A 14,420-nucleotide genomic window follows, 5' to 3' on the forward strand; every position below is an offset into this window, starting at 1 on the left:
GATGGAATTTTGCATTTATACTCTTATTAGAATGAAAATTAAATTTTTTAGCTCAACTATAGCAATCGAAAAAAAAATTAATAAAATGACAGGAAGATTCACCCATTGTTGCACAGAATGCATAAATTGATCTTTATCGTATTTGACTGAAATTTTACTTACCCGCATCATCCAAATTACATTCTGAAAAACACTCTTCCATGCTTTTTTCATTATGTTCTTTATCATTTCTGTGCTTGTGGTGAAAAGCTTTATTGTGCGATTTCTTATTTCTAGAAGAATTTCTTGAGGAGCCGTGTTTGCTCATGTTGTCTATCAATAAAAATATGACAAACATAGACGTTTTAAATCTTGAAATTAATATTTAATTTATCAGATAATAAGATCAAGTTAAAATATGCAAGGCTATCTTGTATATTGTAAAAAAAATTCAAACAATCATTACCAACACACGTCTTCTCATTCACAGACTTTTTTTTTGAAATGAAAATGCAATTTTAATGTAAAAAAAAAAAAAAAGACAGCCTGAGTGCTATTGCTTCCTTGTAATACGGAAACTTTCCTCAATGTTTCAGGATTACAAAGAAATAAGACTTGGGAGAGGGAGAAGTCAAAGTCAAGACAGTAGAACTCTGACAACCAAATCCTAACTTCGATGAAGTTGAAGGAAAATTATTGTGTACACACACAATATTTTTTCAATATATGCACAACTTTGATTACAACTTAAATTTCCTGCATGAACAATATTGTATTTGGAGTGCCTTAGTGTAGTTAGAAGCATCTCTGAAGTTACTCGCCAAATTATCTGCATTTTTACCAGGGTTGGGTTTTGGACTGTCCAAAACTGGTTTAGGACTGGACAGGTGGTTTTTACCATCCAAAACTGTCTTAAACTGTATAAAACTATGCTAAAGCTAAATGAATGTAATCTAATACATTCATATTTACTGCAATATTCGTAATGTGCATAAATATAGATATTAATGACTTTTAGTTTAATTAATGAGTATTTGATATTTTTCTCCAAAATGTTCATTTAAAAATATTTCACTTAAAAAATTGCCAATGCCTATTACAAGGAAGTTTCCTTATGTAACAGTTGGTAGAGTTATGAAAGGAAATTCATAACAAACCAAGACAACTAATTTCAGTTCCATTTATAACTCAAAGGAATGTCATTAAATGTGCAATATTTAGGTGAAAAAAAAAACTTAATTTTTTGAAATGGTTTTTGCAAATCAGTTTTTCATGATGTTTTAACAAAAATTATTTTTTAAAAGAACAAAAAATTGATGATTAAACACTTATATTATAAAACTTGTGCTATTCTTTTTTTAGTTCAAATTTTTAATATAAAACATTCTGTAACTACAAAAAATTGTAATTTATTGCATTTAAGTCAATTATTGCACTATATTTTGAACACTCTTTTGCACACATGCATAAATGTTGAAAAAATTAGTTTATGGAAAAAATAAAAAAAAAAAAGCTCCTGCATAAAAATTGAAATTTATAATGAAGAATTTCATTTCTACTTAACTAGATTAAAATCAGCTGCATAAATAAGTTACATATATATTTATACTTGAATGTTCACATTAAATATATTAAATAGTCGAAAAATAATTTTGACACGTTTTGTTCTGTTTTTGATAGTCTCTCACAAAATATAGTTTCTCAAAAAAGAGTTTTGGACACAAGGGTTTTGAACAGCCTGGTAAAAACCTTGCCAACCCTGCTTTCATTTGCACACATGCATAAACATAGGGAAATTTGGTTACTATTATCAAAAAAATAATAATAAATAAACTCATGCAGACAAATTGAAATTTTAAATCAAGAATTCAATTTCTATGTAAATATATTAAAATCAGCTGCATAAATAAGTTGACTGTTCACGTTGAATAAATGTTCAATATAAAACATCACTTTGATACATTTTATTCAGTTTTTTGGTCATATAGTTTAGGACACTTTCGGACAGTTTGGGGCACAAGGGTTTTGGACAGGATGGTAAAAACCAGGGTTTTTACCGTAGTGTCCAAAACCTTGCCAACCCTGATTTTTACCTGTCTGAACTGAGCCCCTCCCGAAAAGTTCAGATATCAGAGCTCAACTGTACTTTGACCTTTTGTAGAGTTTGAAGAAAAGGTATTTTTAGCATTTCTTAGCTCATAAAAAATAATGGAAAATTATATTGTTTCAATGGAAGATGTTTTGAGACCAGTGAATAGTTTAAAAAATAATCCACACAATGGACAGATACAAACTCCTGCTTTTACTTTTTACCATGCTTCGGCCCACAAACTTAATGTGAAAATTAGGATATGGTGGTAAAACTATATATTTCTTACATTCTTACTTAAGAATTATACTTAAGAATTATACAAATAAAATGTTAATGCTACTGTGATGACGTGTCACCCAATGGTGGGCAAAATCATCCAAATGTTCTCAAAGAAAAATTTAATTTTTCTCTTTTTTAAAAAGTCAGTGGATTTAGAAGGTTTTTTTTTTTTTTTTTTTTTTTTTTTTTTAAATAGAATTGAGCCTTAACTTATATCCATGCAGGCAGTGGAATCAAGCTTCTTTAATTGCTATAAATTTTACTATCATGCATTCAAACTCAAACTTCGTAATTAAACAAACCTACTCTTCAACAATTTTATGAAAGGAGAACTTTATAAATCAACAATCCTTTTATTAATTAAAGTAAATGTGTTACACGAAAATGGACAAAAGGATAGAGCAAATGTAAATTTAGGTAACTTTTGAAAAATGCTAGTAATAAACAACTGTAATTCAATCAATGAAAAATCAGTGAAATCAATTTGAAAAATACTCACAATTTTGAAAAGAAATCAGTATTTATATAGATGTTAGCACTTCTTAAATGAGTTGTATCAAAGATAACTGCATGCTAGATTTTTGCTTTTACTGTTATTGCTATATGGGAAATAGATGACTGTACCACATTCAAGCTAGGGGAAAAGACATTCATTATTAAAAGCTATTCATTTAATAGCTTTTCAGAAAAATCATTATTATTATGTATTGCTTTGTATAGCTAAATTATTGCAAAAATTGCAACTAATTGTAGAAAAAAAATTGACATAAAATTCAATAAATTTTACAATTTCAACAAATTTAGATAAGAGTTTTACCTTTATTTTTTTTTGAGGTGAAACTGTACTATAGTTGTCGACCTCTGACAGGTGTGCTAAAGTATTTTTAGCAACCAGTGTGAAGATATACTCAGTTTCGTAATTTGCCTGCAGCACGGTTTAGACTCTTCTATCATTTCTACCCATTTAAAAAGTTGTTCCTTCCAAGTGAAAGTCAGGCATGCCCTTGCCTCCCCAAGACCAATTGCAAGCAGAGTTCCCAAAGGCCCACCCTCTTTGCAGTGTTTATGTGCAACGTTCTCAGTGGCCAAAAGACCAATCTCTCCTCTTTTGCAGACGATCTTTCGCTACTTGCCAAGCACCCCAGCAGAAACTTAGCAAGGAATTATGCCCATGACCAAAAATGCCTCAAATAGATTGGGAAACCTATCAATATTTTTGGAGATAAACAACAGGTTTTATTATGCTAAAAATATACAAAGCTTGAAAATATGCTTGACCAAATCTGTAAAGCTGATTTTGTTTTTTAATACAAATATGACAACCAGCAACAGGCTCTGGGCTCAAGTAGGCTGGTCCTTGCTAGTTTATTAGTTCTAAATGATGATCAACGGCCCTCTTAAAGCTATCTACCCCCTTTCTCATTACAGCCTCTTCCGGTAAAAGGGTTGCATGACGCATGTTTTAGATTTCTTGGTTTTATATCTTTTGATTATGTCTCAGTTTGTAACTACCAAAAAACTTATTCTAACTGGTAAAAATGATATACAATGAACAAATAAATGGAAATTGAAAACATTAAATGAGAATGCAAACTAAATATCACATTTATTGGCTTCCAAAGCAGTCATATTCACTAGAGATAAATAAACTACAGAATTCTTACTAACAGAAAACTTATTCTAACTGGTAAAAATGATATACAATGAACAAATAAATGTAAATTGAAAACATTAAATGAGAATACAAACTAAATATCACATTTATTGGCTTCCAAAGCAGTCATATTCACTAGAGATAAACTACAGAATTCTTACAACACTATTTAGGAGGCAAAACCACAAATGACTCTTCGAATTAAAAAAAAAAGAGGAAAGACAAAAATGTAGTTCAGTTTAAAAACTTTTAAAAGCTACTTTTTAATAACTTTACATCAGGAAAAGTAGGACTGAAATGATTTCAACAGAGATACAGGAAAAGATTTCACAGGAGTCTTCCACAAATGATGTCACACTTTAAGGGGGGCAGGTGATGAGTTTCTGACAAAGGGGAGAGGGTATCAAGAGGTGACTTTACACACTTTTTTTTTAACAATATGCTTATGAAAAACAGTATGCCATTTGACAAGGGGAGTGGAAGGGTAATTTAAGTGTGTCACTTTGTGACAAGTGGGGGAAGGGGCCCAATTTGTTCAGAAAAAGGGTGATATCATTTATGGACACGGACAGTGTACATACATTTTGCATCCAATACTGCTTTTTCCAAACTAAACATTATTCATTGATAATCATTTCATTCTAAACAAAAATAATTTTAAAAATATACTTAATATAAAATACTAAACAAATTAAAAAAAAAAAAAACTGTGTATTAACACAACAAATATTTGAAAATAGTAAAAACTTTACAATGTAGTATTCAAGTTGAAGATATTGGTGAAAGAAGGGGAAAGCTCCATTCCAAAAAATTTCAGATTTCACAAAACTAAAACAGTTTTAACATGGTAAGTTAAAATATAAAGCATCTGCACACACCACTTTAAAATTATCTAAAAAGTATGAAAAGCAATATACAGTGAATTGGATATTTTTTTTTTAAACAATAATGCCTTTTGCTTTCAATCATCTATCCAAGTATCGATGAAATCAAAAGGTGAACTTTTTTCATGAATTTATCTGCATGTTTTGAGGATAACCAATGTTCAACATCAATATTACTGTATGTACTCTCATATAAGTTGAGAAACTTAGTCTGAAAAATGAGTTTAATGGTGAAGTCAGCTTATACACAGGGCAAAATTTCCAAAGAATGTTCCTGAGCAATTCTTGGAAAAAAGTCACTTGAAAAAAATGAACACGTTCCTGTTTATAGTCCAACCGTTTTAAACAGCCGCCTAGGTTACTCGCTCATTCTGTTATAATTTTACATGGTCTGACTGTGAAATAAAGACTAAATAATTACAATAAAAGACCAGACTGTGCAAAACATGTGAAAAATGCTGTTTTCGCAAAATTTTACCAATGGTTGTTCCCCCCAGGGTTCATACACTCGTGGTGATACAAAATTCCCCCGACTTTTCCAGGTTGTTTTCTAGAAAATTCTAGGTTATTCGCTTCACTCAAAATTAAGTTTAAATAAATATATTTTCAAAGTAATTAAAATTGTTTGAAGTAGCAATGCCTAGAAACTTAAACTTTGCCCCTTAGATTAAAAAAAAAAAGTTTTTAATTGTTTACTACTTGTTGAAAACAAAGTACATTCAACTTATTTTAGCGTTTTTTCAATGCAATGTGTCATCCGTAATATTAGAGTATTGCTCTAGTTGTTGTTTTACTATACTTCTTTTTCTTTTCTTATTAGTATATAACACAAAATATATTGAACAAACACAAAGCCATTTTTCAATATGAGATAAACTTCTTGCATCAATCGGCATACCATATAATGCATAAAAACGAAATTCAGCACCAGCCGATCATAGGCCAATGCCATTAATCATCCGCTTTTTTTTCTTAAAGGATGCTTATACTTTAAAATTTTTATTTTCCAGAATATTATTAATTTTAAAAAATTCATAATTTATTGCACATTTTATGTTACTTTCAATAATTTACATTTAGATAAACATCCAATTCTGTTTTTGGAAATTTACATCTTTTTCCATCTTGCAAATGACCAAATATGGCGACTAAATAAAGCAATTAAGATAATAAGTAGATCTTTGAAATTATAGCATAAAAGTAGTCATAAATAATTAATAATCCAAGACAAAACAGTCTGTCTTTAGCACATAAGCCTCGAAATCAATTAGAATAAAAAAATGTTCTAAAGAAAATTTATCACTTTTCCAAAAAATAACTATGAATTATGCACACAAAAAAGGCACATTCCGAGTTATTTTCAATAGTTTGCATTTCAATAAACATACAATGCCATTTTCTTTTCGTATACCTAGGCACTTAAAAAGTCTTGTGTACTTGCATCTTGGGAATGACCAAATAGGGCGACTACGCCAAAAGTTAAGAAATAATTTTTTGAATTTGTAGCAAGAAAACAATTTAAAAATAATAAATCTTCATGAAACTACAATTCAGTTGAAAAGTTATTTAGCACATTTGTATAAAAGGCAATAGGATAAGATTAATTTTTAAGAACAAAATTTTTCATTTCTCAAGAAAATTACATATTTAAAAATTAAAAAAATAAAATAATTTGCTGCACACCTGTTTCCATATTAATGCTCATTAAAAAAATGCAATATGGCAACAGTGCCAAATTTTATTTACACATTAATTCAAAGTAAAAGCAATAAGTAAGAAAAATCGTAGCTGTGAAATTGAAATTTATACAAAAAATGAACCCTTTTTGTACAAAAGAGTAAAAATCATGCATTTTTTTAACGAAAGAATGCTCATAACATTTAACTTGATCCTTCTTTTTAATTCTTTTATTTTTTAAAATATGAGATAAAACAGTTCTCTCGTTTTCAGAAAGTAGGGGTAGATGCAGGTTTCTAATTTTTTTTCGGATTTTCCTTCTAAAAGTTGGGGGTTGACTCATACGAGTGTATATAGGGTAATTAATGATTATCAGACGATATATCTGCAGAGAAAGTATCTGCACAGCAGTGAATATGTTCATGCTGTTTGTTATCTAGCTACATGTGTTTTAAAAAATTCATTTGTAAAAATTTTGTCTGCATAATTCAATATTAAGTAACAATTTGTCTCAATGAAATAATTTCAATAAAATATATTAGCTTTGTGTAATTAATTATTATGTATTAGAATATACCTTCGACAGCTCCGCAAGGACCTATCTGGCCTTTCTCAGCTATATTGCTTCTCTCTCTTATATTATTGCTTGTATGTGCATGTGGGGCAACTGTCTGATGAAAATTGGAGTGTTTTTGACCTTTTAGTGCAACACGATCTCTTGGAATTGGTCTGGGGGTTTGGACCAAGGGAATGGGATACAGTATCTGAGCTATACTTTTTTTAAATTGATTCTTACTGCTTGAAAAAAAAAGTATTTGTTCCAATTCCAAAGCATCTTTTTGTTTTTGGTAATGCATTTCAAAATTTTAACCATGTAGAATAATGCTTAGAATGCAGCCTATGTTTTGCTTTAGACAAAAATTAATACACTTTTCTACAACCAAGTATATACAATTATTCCATCAAACTGCTCTTTGTTGCATTACTGACCCACTTTCGGTATTTTTTTTTTCTCTTTGGAATATTAAGCTGCAAGGGAGCAGCTTATAAATGAGATTTCAAGTTTCCTTTAAAAAATCTTTAATACAAAATTGGTAAACTAATTTCAATCTTTACTAAGCTATACAAAAACTAACTCACACAATAGAAAAATATTTCTTCCTTTCAATGAAAGTTATCAGGGCTCAATCCAGGATTTTATTTATAGGTCTGCATTTTGGAAAAAAAAAAAGAAATTTCTGCTAACTTTTTTTTTTTTTTTTTTTGTGGAGAAAAAAAACCTATTTTTTGGATATTTTTCTATTACATATTTTTTGTGCAAAAATCCTATCATATCGTATTAGAGCATGATTAGCTTTCACAAATCTAACCTGATATCCCTTTGGCCTAATGTATTTCACTTGGAATGACTTGGACCTGGAGATTACTTTTTACTGATTTTACGCATTCAGACGACCTGATTGAGCTTAGAAGTGATGAAAGAATTGTTTTTACAAATAACATTTTGCGAAAGATCTATTTTAAAATATGAAATTTTGTAAAGTGGCTGCTTTTACAATGAAGAATTTTGTGTAAAGGTCGCAAAGCAGACCCAATTCACCAAATCTACCCCTGGTTAGTCTTCGTATCAATTTCTCTCTGATAGTTCTGATTATATGAAAAACTTTAATCACCTTTTTAGGACAAATTACTAGCTTTTAAAATAATTATCAAGCACAAGTCAGCTCTATTGAAGCAACAAAGAAAAAGAAACTTGAAAGTTTCGGAATGCTAGAGTTCTAAAAAAGGTAAATATATACATAGTATTTTTGCATTAAAAAATGCGACACATTTGTTGTTGCTAAAACCTGCAAGCTTGGCTTATCTAATACTTAAGTAGTAATTGTTTAAATGCATTCCTTCTCAGCTAAATTTTAAGTTTTACACATCGTCTGTAATTAAGTATTTCTAACAATTATTTAAATATCACGTTTTCTTAACAATAGCATTTTTTTCACACCAGGGTGTGGCAGTACGATTACATATCAGTTTCACATTGTGCAAAATAATGGGAGCAAAATCTATGGTAATGTGATGAGTAGACACAAGTTCATAGTGAACATCTTTAAGTCCAGTAATGTGGTCTCTTTTCCTTGTAGATTCCTTCTGGTTGTATAATCGTGCTGTGTCGCGACGTCTCGCAGCTCGATCATGTAAATGCCGAAATGTATTATGAATGCCACTGTTCAGATTAGACGGTCTACTAATATTAAGCTTTGCATCTCGCATTCTGGCAAAAAATTCATCATCCTCCAGGCCCCAACCCCAGTACCTATTTGATAATCCATTGACACTTTCAAACTGTTCTTTTGTTAGGAGTAGAATACCTCCGACAAAGGTGGAATAGTGGTACTTAGGATGATATTCCGGCGATGCAACATGAAAAGGGCCATTTTTTGGGTAAGCGTAGCTAAGTTTCGGGTTCAATGGCAATAAATCTACATCATGCATAGCTAAATAATCACAGTCCTTTCTGCTTAAAATATGGCCAACGTTGATGAGGGATGCACGATTAAAACGCAGCTTGTCAACTTGATTAATCACATATAGTTTATGTCTAATTTTCTGAGCGTTTAGAAATCTATGAATGTGAGGTGCAAACTGCAAAAGTTCTTCAAATCTATCTTTAAAGGGAACTATTACTGCAAGACGGTGGATACCCCAAGTTTCATGATCGTCATCAGATACGGCGTTATTTTCTTGTGAACAATTAGGCGATAAATTTGATAAAGCCATCATTATTGATATCATAACAGAAATACCAAGTAATAATAAAAGTGTGCTAATAAGTGTGTTAAAGGTGCGCATAATGAATATAGATTTGCAATACTCATATTTTTGATAACTGGGTTACATATTGTTTTGATAAAGTTTCAAACCGTGTCTTTCTTACAGATATATCATTATAAGACAATATTATCCTCAGATATACACACTGACGAAACACACGAAACTGACTGCACAAATTGAAGATAATTAAAAAATAATCACGGATTTACCTCAAAAATGTTAGCTAATGTATAAGTTGTTTACAACTCGTCCAACCAGACGTGGTAAAGCGATACGTAGCCAATCATATTGCAGAAAGACCATTGCCTCCGCTTTCCGGAAAACTTCAAAAAAAAAAAAAAGACATCTTTGCTGCTCTGAAACATGCTTAATTCTCCTATTTTAAGAAACCATTCCACACGCAAAATATCTTCCTTTTCGAACAAAAAGTAAAACCTCTGTATAAAGGACGTTGCTACTACTCCTCGAAAATAAGCAGCTATGATTGGCTAACGTAGTCTACTCCAGTAGGGACTACTTTATTGGCAAAATAATCGCTCATTTTGGCAAAAAAACTTCTAATTCTACAGGAAATAAATTACATGACGAATTATACAGTTGAGTAATATTGTCGGTTGCCATTTTTTTTCTTGCGTGCAGAGAAAATACGCTCGGAATCAATGTTACAAAAAGCTTTGAGGCTTTGTCGTAAGCGAAAGCAATTTAAATGTTTCCTTTTTGATTATTCTTTAAGAAATGCTGATGTGTATGAGAATTTTGTGGGAGCCTTATTGCGATGAGGACTTTCCCTTGAATTTGCTTTTTTTTCCTTTTTTTTTGTGTGTGTGGGGGGGGGGGATGCACTAGTACTAGAGTTCTCATGGGTTTTCGAACTAGTATTATAGAGTCCCTACGGAGATTTTTAGAGGGCGGAAATGGTTTAAGAGGAATGTATTGGAAAGGAGATCTCTTAATACTCTAATGGAGACTTTTGGGGAATGTTTTTCTTTTTATGATATAGCTTGAGTTCTTGAGTATTAAATGTCCTCCTTCACAGGGGGTACCCCCACCTAGGGGGAGGATCATGGCGTTTTTAAGGGGATTCTTTTAGAGGTATTTTTTTCATTCGGGGGGGACTCTTGCTCGGGTGTTTTTTACGATATTGAGAGGAGATATGCGCCCTTGCCCCCATCGGGGATGAGCACCCCTGTCATTCAAATGAAGCTTTTCAGGGACTATTGTCCTTAATTTGATGCGTCGCTTGAACAGGACCGTTGACGTTATTTATTAGGAAGAAATATACGGGGAGAGAGAGAGTTCATGGTGCACAGGCTGCTTTAATTAGGTTTTTAAGGGGGTAGTTTTAAGTGATATGTTTATCCTCATTTTAGAGGGACTCTCTTTATGGGGAGGGAGGGTACTTCCGGTCATAGACGCTCATATGGGTGGCAAGTGAGGGCTCAAACACCCTCCCCCCTTAGAAATCACAGAGGCGTCACCCTAAGGGCAAGGGCGCACCCGTCTCAATATTGAGCTCCTTCCCCCAAATGAGAAAAATACCCCTCCCTATAAATATTTTAATGTTGCAGTATGCGCCATGACCCCCCCCCCCCCCCCCCCCCCCCCATTCCAGGTGGGCACCCTCGGAAATCAGAACTTCCTTGATTTTGGTATTTTTTCTTCGCAAAAATGTATTAACATTTCTCTAGCTACTAATGAATAAGTTATTAAAAATGTCAAATTTTAATAACTCTAATCTGTACAGAAATCGGTTTCCACGGGGAGAATATATCCTGCTACACCATGGGGAAAATATCTGGTCCCCTTCTTCTCAAAAATGTTGCATATGGGCGCCCCATTTTCTGGGATCAATATGATATATCAAGGGGTTAAATGGAGTTAGGACATCGCTCATGAGAAAGATTTAGGCACTCTTTTGATACTATTAAATTCTTCTCTTCATTCCAAGATAGTCACTTTTGGAGATCGGGAGTTGTCGACTGCCCCCCCCCCCCCCCCCCCCCCCCGGTTTTAAAAATTTTTTTGGACTAATGTCAACTATACTTTATCTTAATGAACATTGGCAAGGTCGATGCTATTCCGAAACTGTTGACTTTTTTTGTTCAGCATCATTTTTAGTATTTCTTCAGGAGAGAAATCCGACACTGCCTCTGTTTCGGTTTCTGACTTTGTATGCATATCGCACGTCATCAGCATTACGTTAACGTCATATGTTCCTAAGCATGAATCTTGCTTAGTAAACCGTGTTTCTGATCTACACACAGTCAGCACAGCTTATTTGGACGATATAGTTATGAATCCCCTACTGTATATATGCACAATGGGAGAGGGGAGCATGAGTGGTCCTCGGTTCCAGAGCTGGATCTGCGTACCTGTAGACCCCCCGCGTTGCGGGGGGGCCCAATGTCCCAAGAAATTGGGGAAAAAATTAAAAAAAAATAAATAAATAAAAAAACTACACAAAGACTTAATTACGTCACAAACATACTACTAGGGGAATGGCCCTACAGATTTTGGGGCACAAAATTTATAGATCCGGTCCTGCTCAGTTTAAAGTAAAATAAAAAACAGAGCCCCTTCAAGAAAAAAATTGGGCCTACCAATACAGGGCCGCCAGAGCTTGAGTTTTCCTTCAAGATCTTATAGTTTTTTCAATTGGAGACTACCTTTTTTTAAGATCAAACTGTCCAAATAACGAGCCTGAACCTCCCTCCCCACGACCATATGGCCTATTGTGGCAATTGTCCCTGATAAAAAAAAATACTTTGTGCTGATTAACTAATACGAATACGACGACCAGCCAGCAGGGGCGGATACAGAAAAATCATTTGTAGGGGGTACAGAAAATTGAATACCCCCCCCCCCCCCCGCGTCACCTTTGATGTTTCATAACAAAGCTTTAATGACTTTATTTTTAAAAGTGCATGTTTTTTATTTCTCCTTTAGATCGAGGAATCTACTTCGAAGTACATGAATATTATGCACTAATATACTTTTAATGTAGACAGAAAACATGTGAAATACATGAACCGGAAACATCTTTAACGTTTCAAGCCATTTAAATACTAAACCCAATATAATGTCACCGAGATGCTAGACAATGAGCAGTTTTACTCATGAACATTGCCGTTAAGGTTATAACAAAAGGGCAAAGTTATTAAATAAACCCATACCTCACTTGAAGTTTTTTAAATTAATTTATAAAGAAAATCATAACATATAAGTTTTACTGAAGAATTCAGAAACTATTTTTGTGTGAATTTCAAAACAATTGCTGATTTGTTCTTTAAACCATGATACAGTTGAGATAACATATTGATACTACATGCCGTTTCCATTAAAAATCATGGTTTTTCCAAGAAAACCATATTTCTTTCATTTTGCATTTTTTATAAGCTGAAAAAGAATCGCAAATAGGTTCCTGGATAAAAATGACTCTTTTAGGTGCGAAATACAAATTAAAAAAGATAAACAAATAAAATTAAAAAAAAATTAAAATAATTATTGATTTCATCAAAGAAGAATTAGTGGACGAACCGCGATAATACGGTCCCTTGAATTCGAAACTAGTGAGTTAAATGTATTCTGCAACTCTGAGCCTCTGACTCCAGTAATACATCCTTAGCAAGCAAATATGCTGTGTGTGTTTTGTGCTCTTTTTAATTAACTACGTAAAAAATGCAAAAGAAAAGTCAATTAAAAAGTAATAACTAAAATAGTGAAATTAATTCATCCTTTGGGGGGGGGGGGGGGGGGGGCGCAACTCCCAGCCAGTCTAGCATAGATTAGGGTTGGTGACAAAACCTCTCCTGAAACGTTGGTCCAAAAAAAAAAAAAAAAAAATTCAAAACCATTTATTCCTAGAAAGAAAAAAAAGTGCGATTTTTCCGTTCATGTCATAGTTAGGAACAACTGCCTTAGCGCATTACAGAAGTGGGAAAAGCAGATTCTGTAGGTCGAATTTGGAGTTTAGGTTAGGGTAGGGGGGGGGGGGGGGGGGGAAGCATCTTTTCACGGATTAATCGGTAAAATAAATTTAAGTGATCGATATGCTAATTAATGGACGTATCTCAACTCCACATCAAGGAAAATTGATATTCCGTTGAGATTCTTGAGTCATTAAATACAAAATTAATCAAAAAATTTTTCATTTTTTCTTCCCATAATAGGAGGAAACAAACATTAAATATGTATACTCAAACCCCAAATAATGAGGGAATTAACAAAATATTTATAAACGAATAAAAATTTTATATTTTAAATATCTATTTAGCGAGACTTATTTTCGGCGTCATGGTTACAAATCGTCTGCATTCAAGGCTTATCTCAAATAGTTTTTGCATAAAGGGTTTTTTTTGTGTAAAATCAAATATTTTCAGGAAAAACATCTAAAAATACTTAATTCTGGTAAGGATAAAAGTATAACATTATACGTTGTAAGTTTAATTTTTATGAAAAGTGCACGAGTGCAATTTGGTCATATCTTTATTACCTCATCCTAATTACTAGTTTTTTTTTAAAGAATATGCCTCCTTTTACCTAACCTAGAAAATCAGTGGTCATGATATGATGAGTGTGAATTTGTCCTCTACTTCCATTCTATACATAGAAACAAGAAACTCAACGAATAGGGTCCTATCGCAATTTCGTGATTTCGAAAAAATAATTTGAAATCAAGACGTCAAAATTCAAATGAATGCCAGGGCCTTTTTTTTTTTTTTCAAGTTACAACAATTTATACGTTTTGAAGTAAAATTGTGAAATCAAAGTTTGTGTGTGGTCTTTGTATTAATGTGGGGTCTCTTGACTAGAATGTGCTATGCTGCAAATGCTTGAAAAAAAAATGACAGAATCTTGAAAAAGAGAGGAAAGAAACAAAATTTTGAAATCTAAGAAATCATGGCTAAAACTAAAACAAGTGAAAATGTGTGAGGGCTATCAGCTAAAAACAGATAAATAATTATAAATCATGTATTAATTTGAAAAAGAAAGGCATATCCTCTCTAATATGCACACTTGAAGGATC

The 14,420-nt window shown here is 32.4% G+C and overlaps 2 protein-coding genes and 1 long non-coding RNA gene across 3 annotated transcripts in view; 1 reads left to right on the top strand and 2 right to left on the bottom strand.

The window, feature by feature from the left end:
• Positions 1-1,002, top strand: part of LOC129219876 (uncharacterized) — a 32,492-nt gene extending 31,490 nt beyond the window's left edge. Inside the window, exon 4 of the long non-coding RNA XR_008580439.1 lies at positions 576-1,002. This is a non-coding gene — a long non-coding RNA (uncharacterized LOC129219876). The remainder of the gene's footprint in view (positions 1-575) is intronic.
• The window catches only part of LOC129219875 (18S rRNA aminocarboxypropyltransferase-like), a 45,436-nt gene extending 35,712 nt beyond the window's left edge, over positions 1-9,724 (bottom strand). The window contains exons 1-3 of the mRNA XM_054854186.1: positions 9,604-9,724; positions 2,850-2,984; positions 163-312 (exon numbers count right to left, since the gene is read on the bottom strand). Of these exons, the coding sequence (XP_054710161.1) occupies positions 163-307 (145 nt within the window). The 5' untranslated portion in view covers positions 308-312; positions 2,850-2,984; positions 9,604-9,724. The remainder of the gene's footprint in view (positions 1-162; positions 313-2,849; positions 2,985-9,603) is intronic.
• On the bottom strand, positions 7,951-9,539 carry LOC129219874 (beta-1,4-galactosyltransferase 7-like). Its single transcript, XM_054854185.1, has one exon. It carries the CDS (start codon positions 9,410-9,412, stop codon positions 8,531-8,533), a length of 882 nt encoding a protein of 293 aa, XP_054710160.1. The 5' UTR covers positions 9,413-9,539; the 3' UTR covers positions 7,951-8,530.
• Positions 9,725-14,420: the final 4,696 nt, after the last annotated feature.

This window comes from Uloborus diversus, chromosome 4 (genome assembly GCF_026930045.1).
Source record: "Uloborus diversus isolate 005 chromosome 4, Udiv.v.3.1, whole genome shotgun sequence".
Lineage (NCBI taxonomy): Eukaryota > Metazoa > Arthropoda > Arachnida > Araneae > Uloboridae > Uloborus > Uloborus diversus.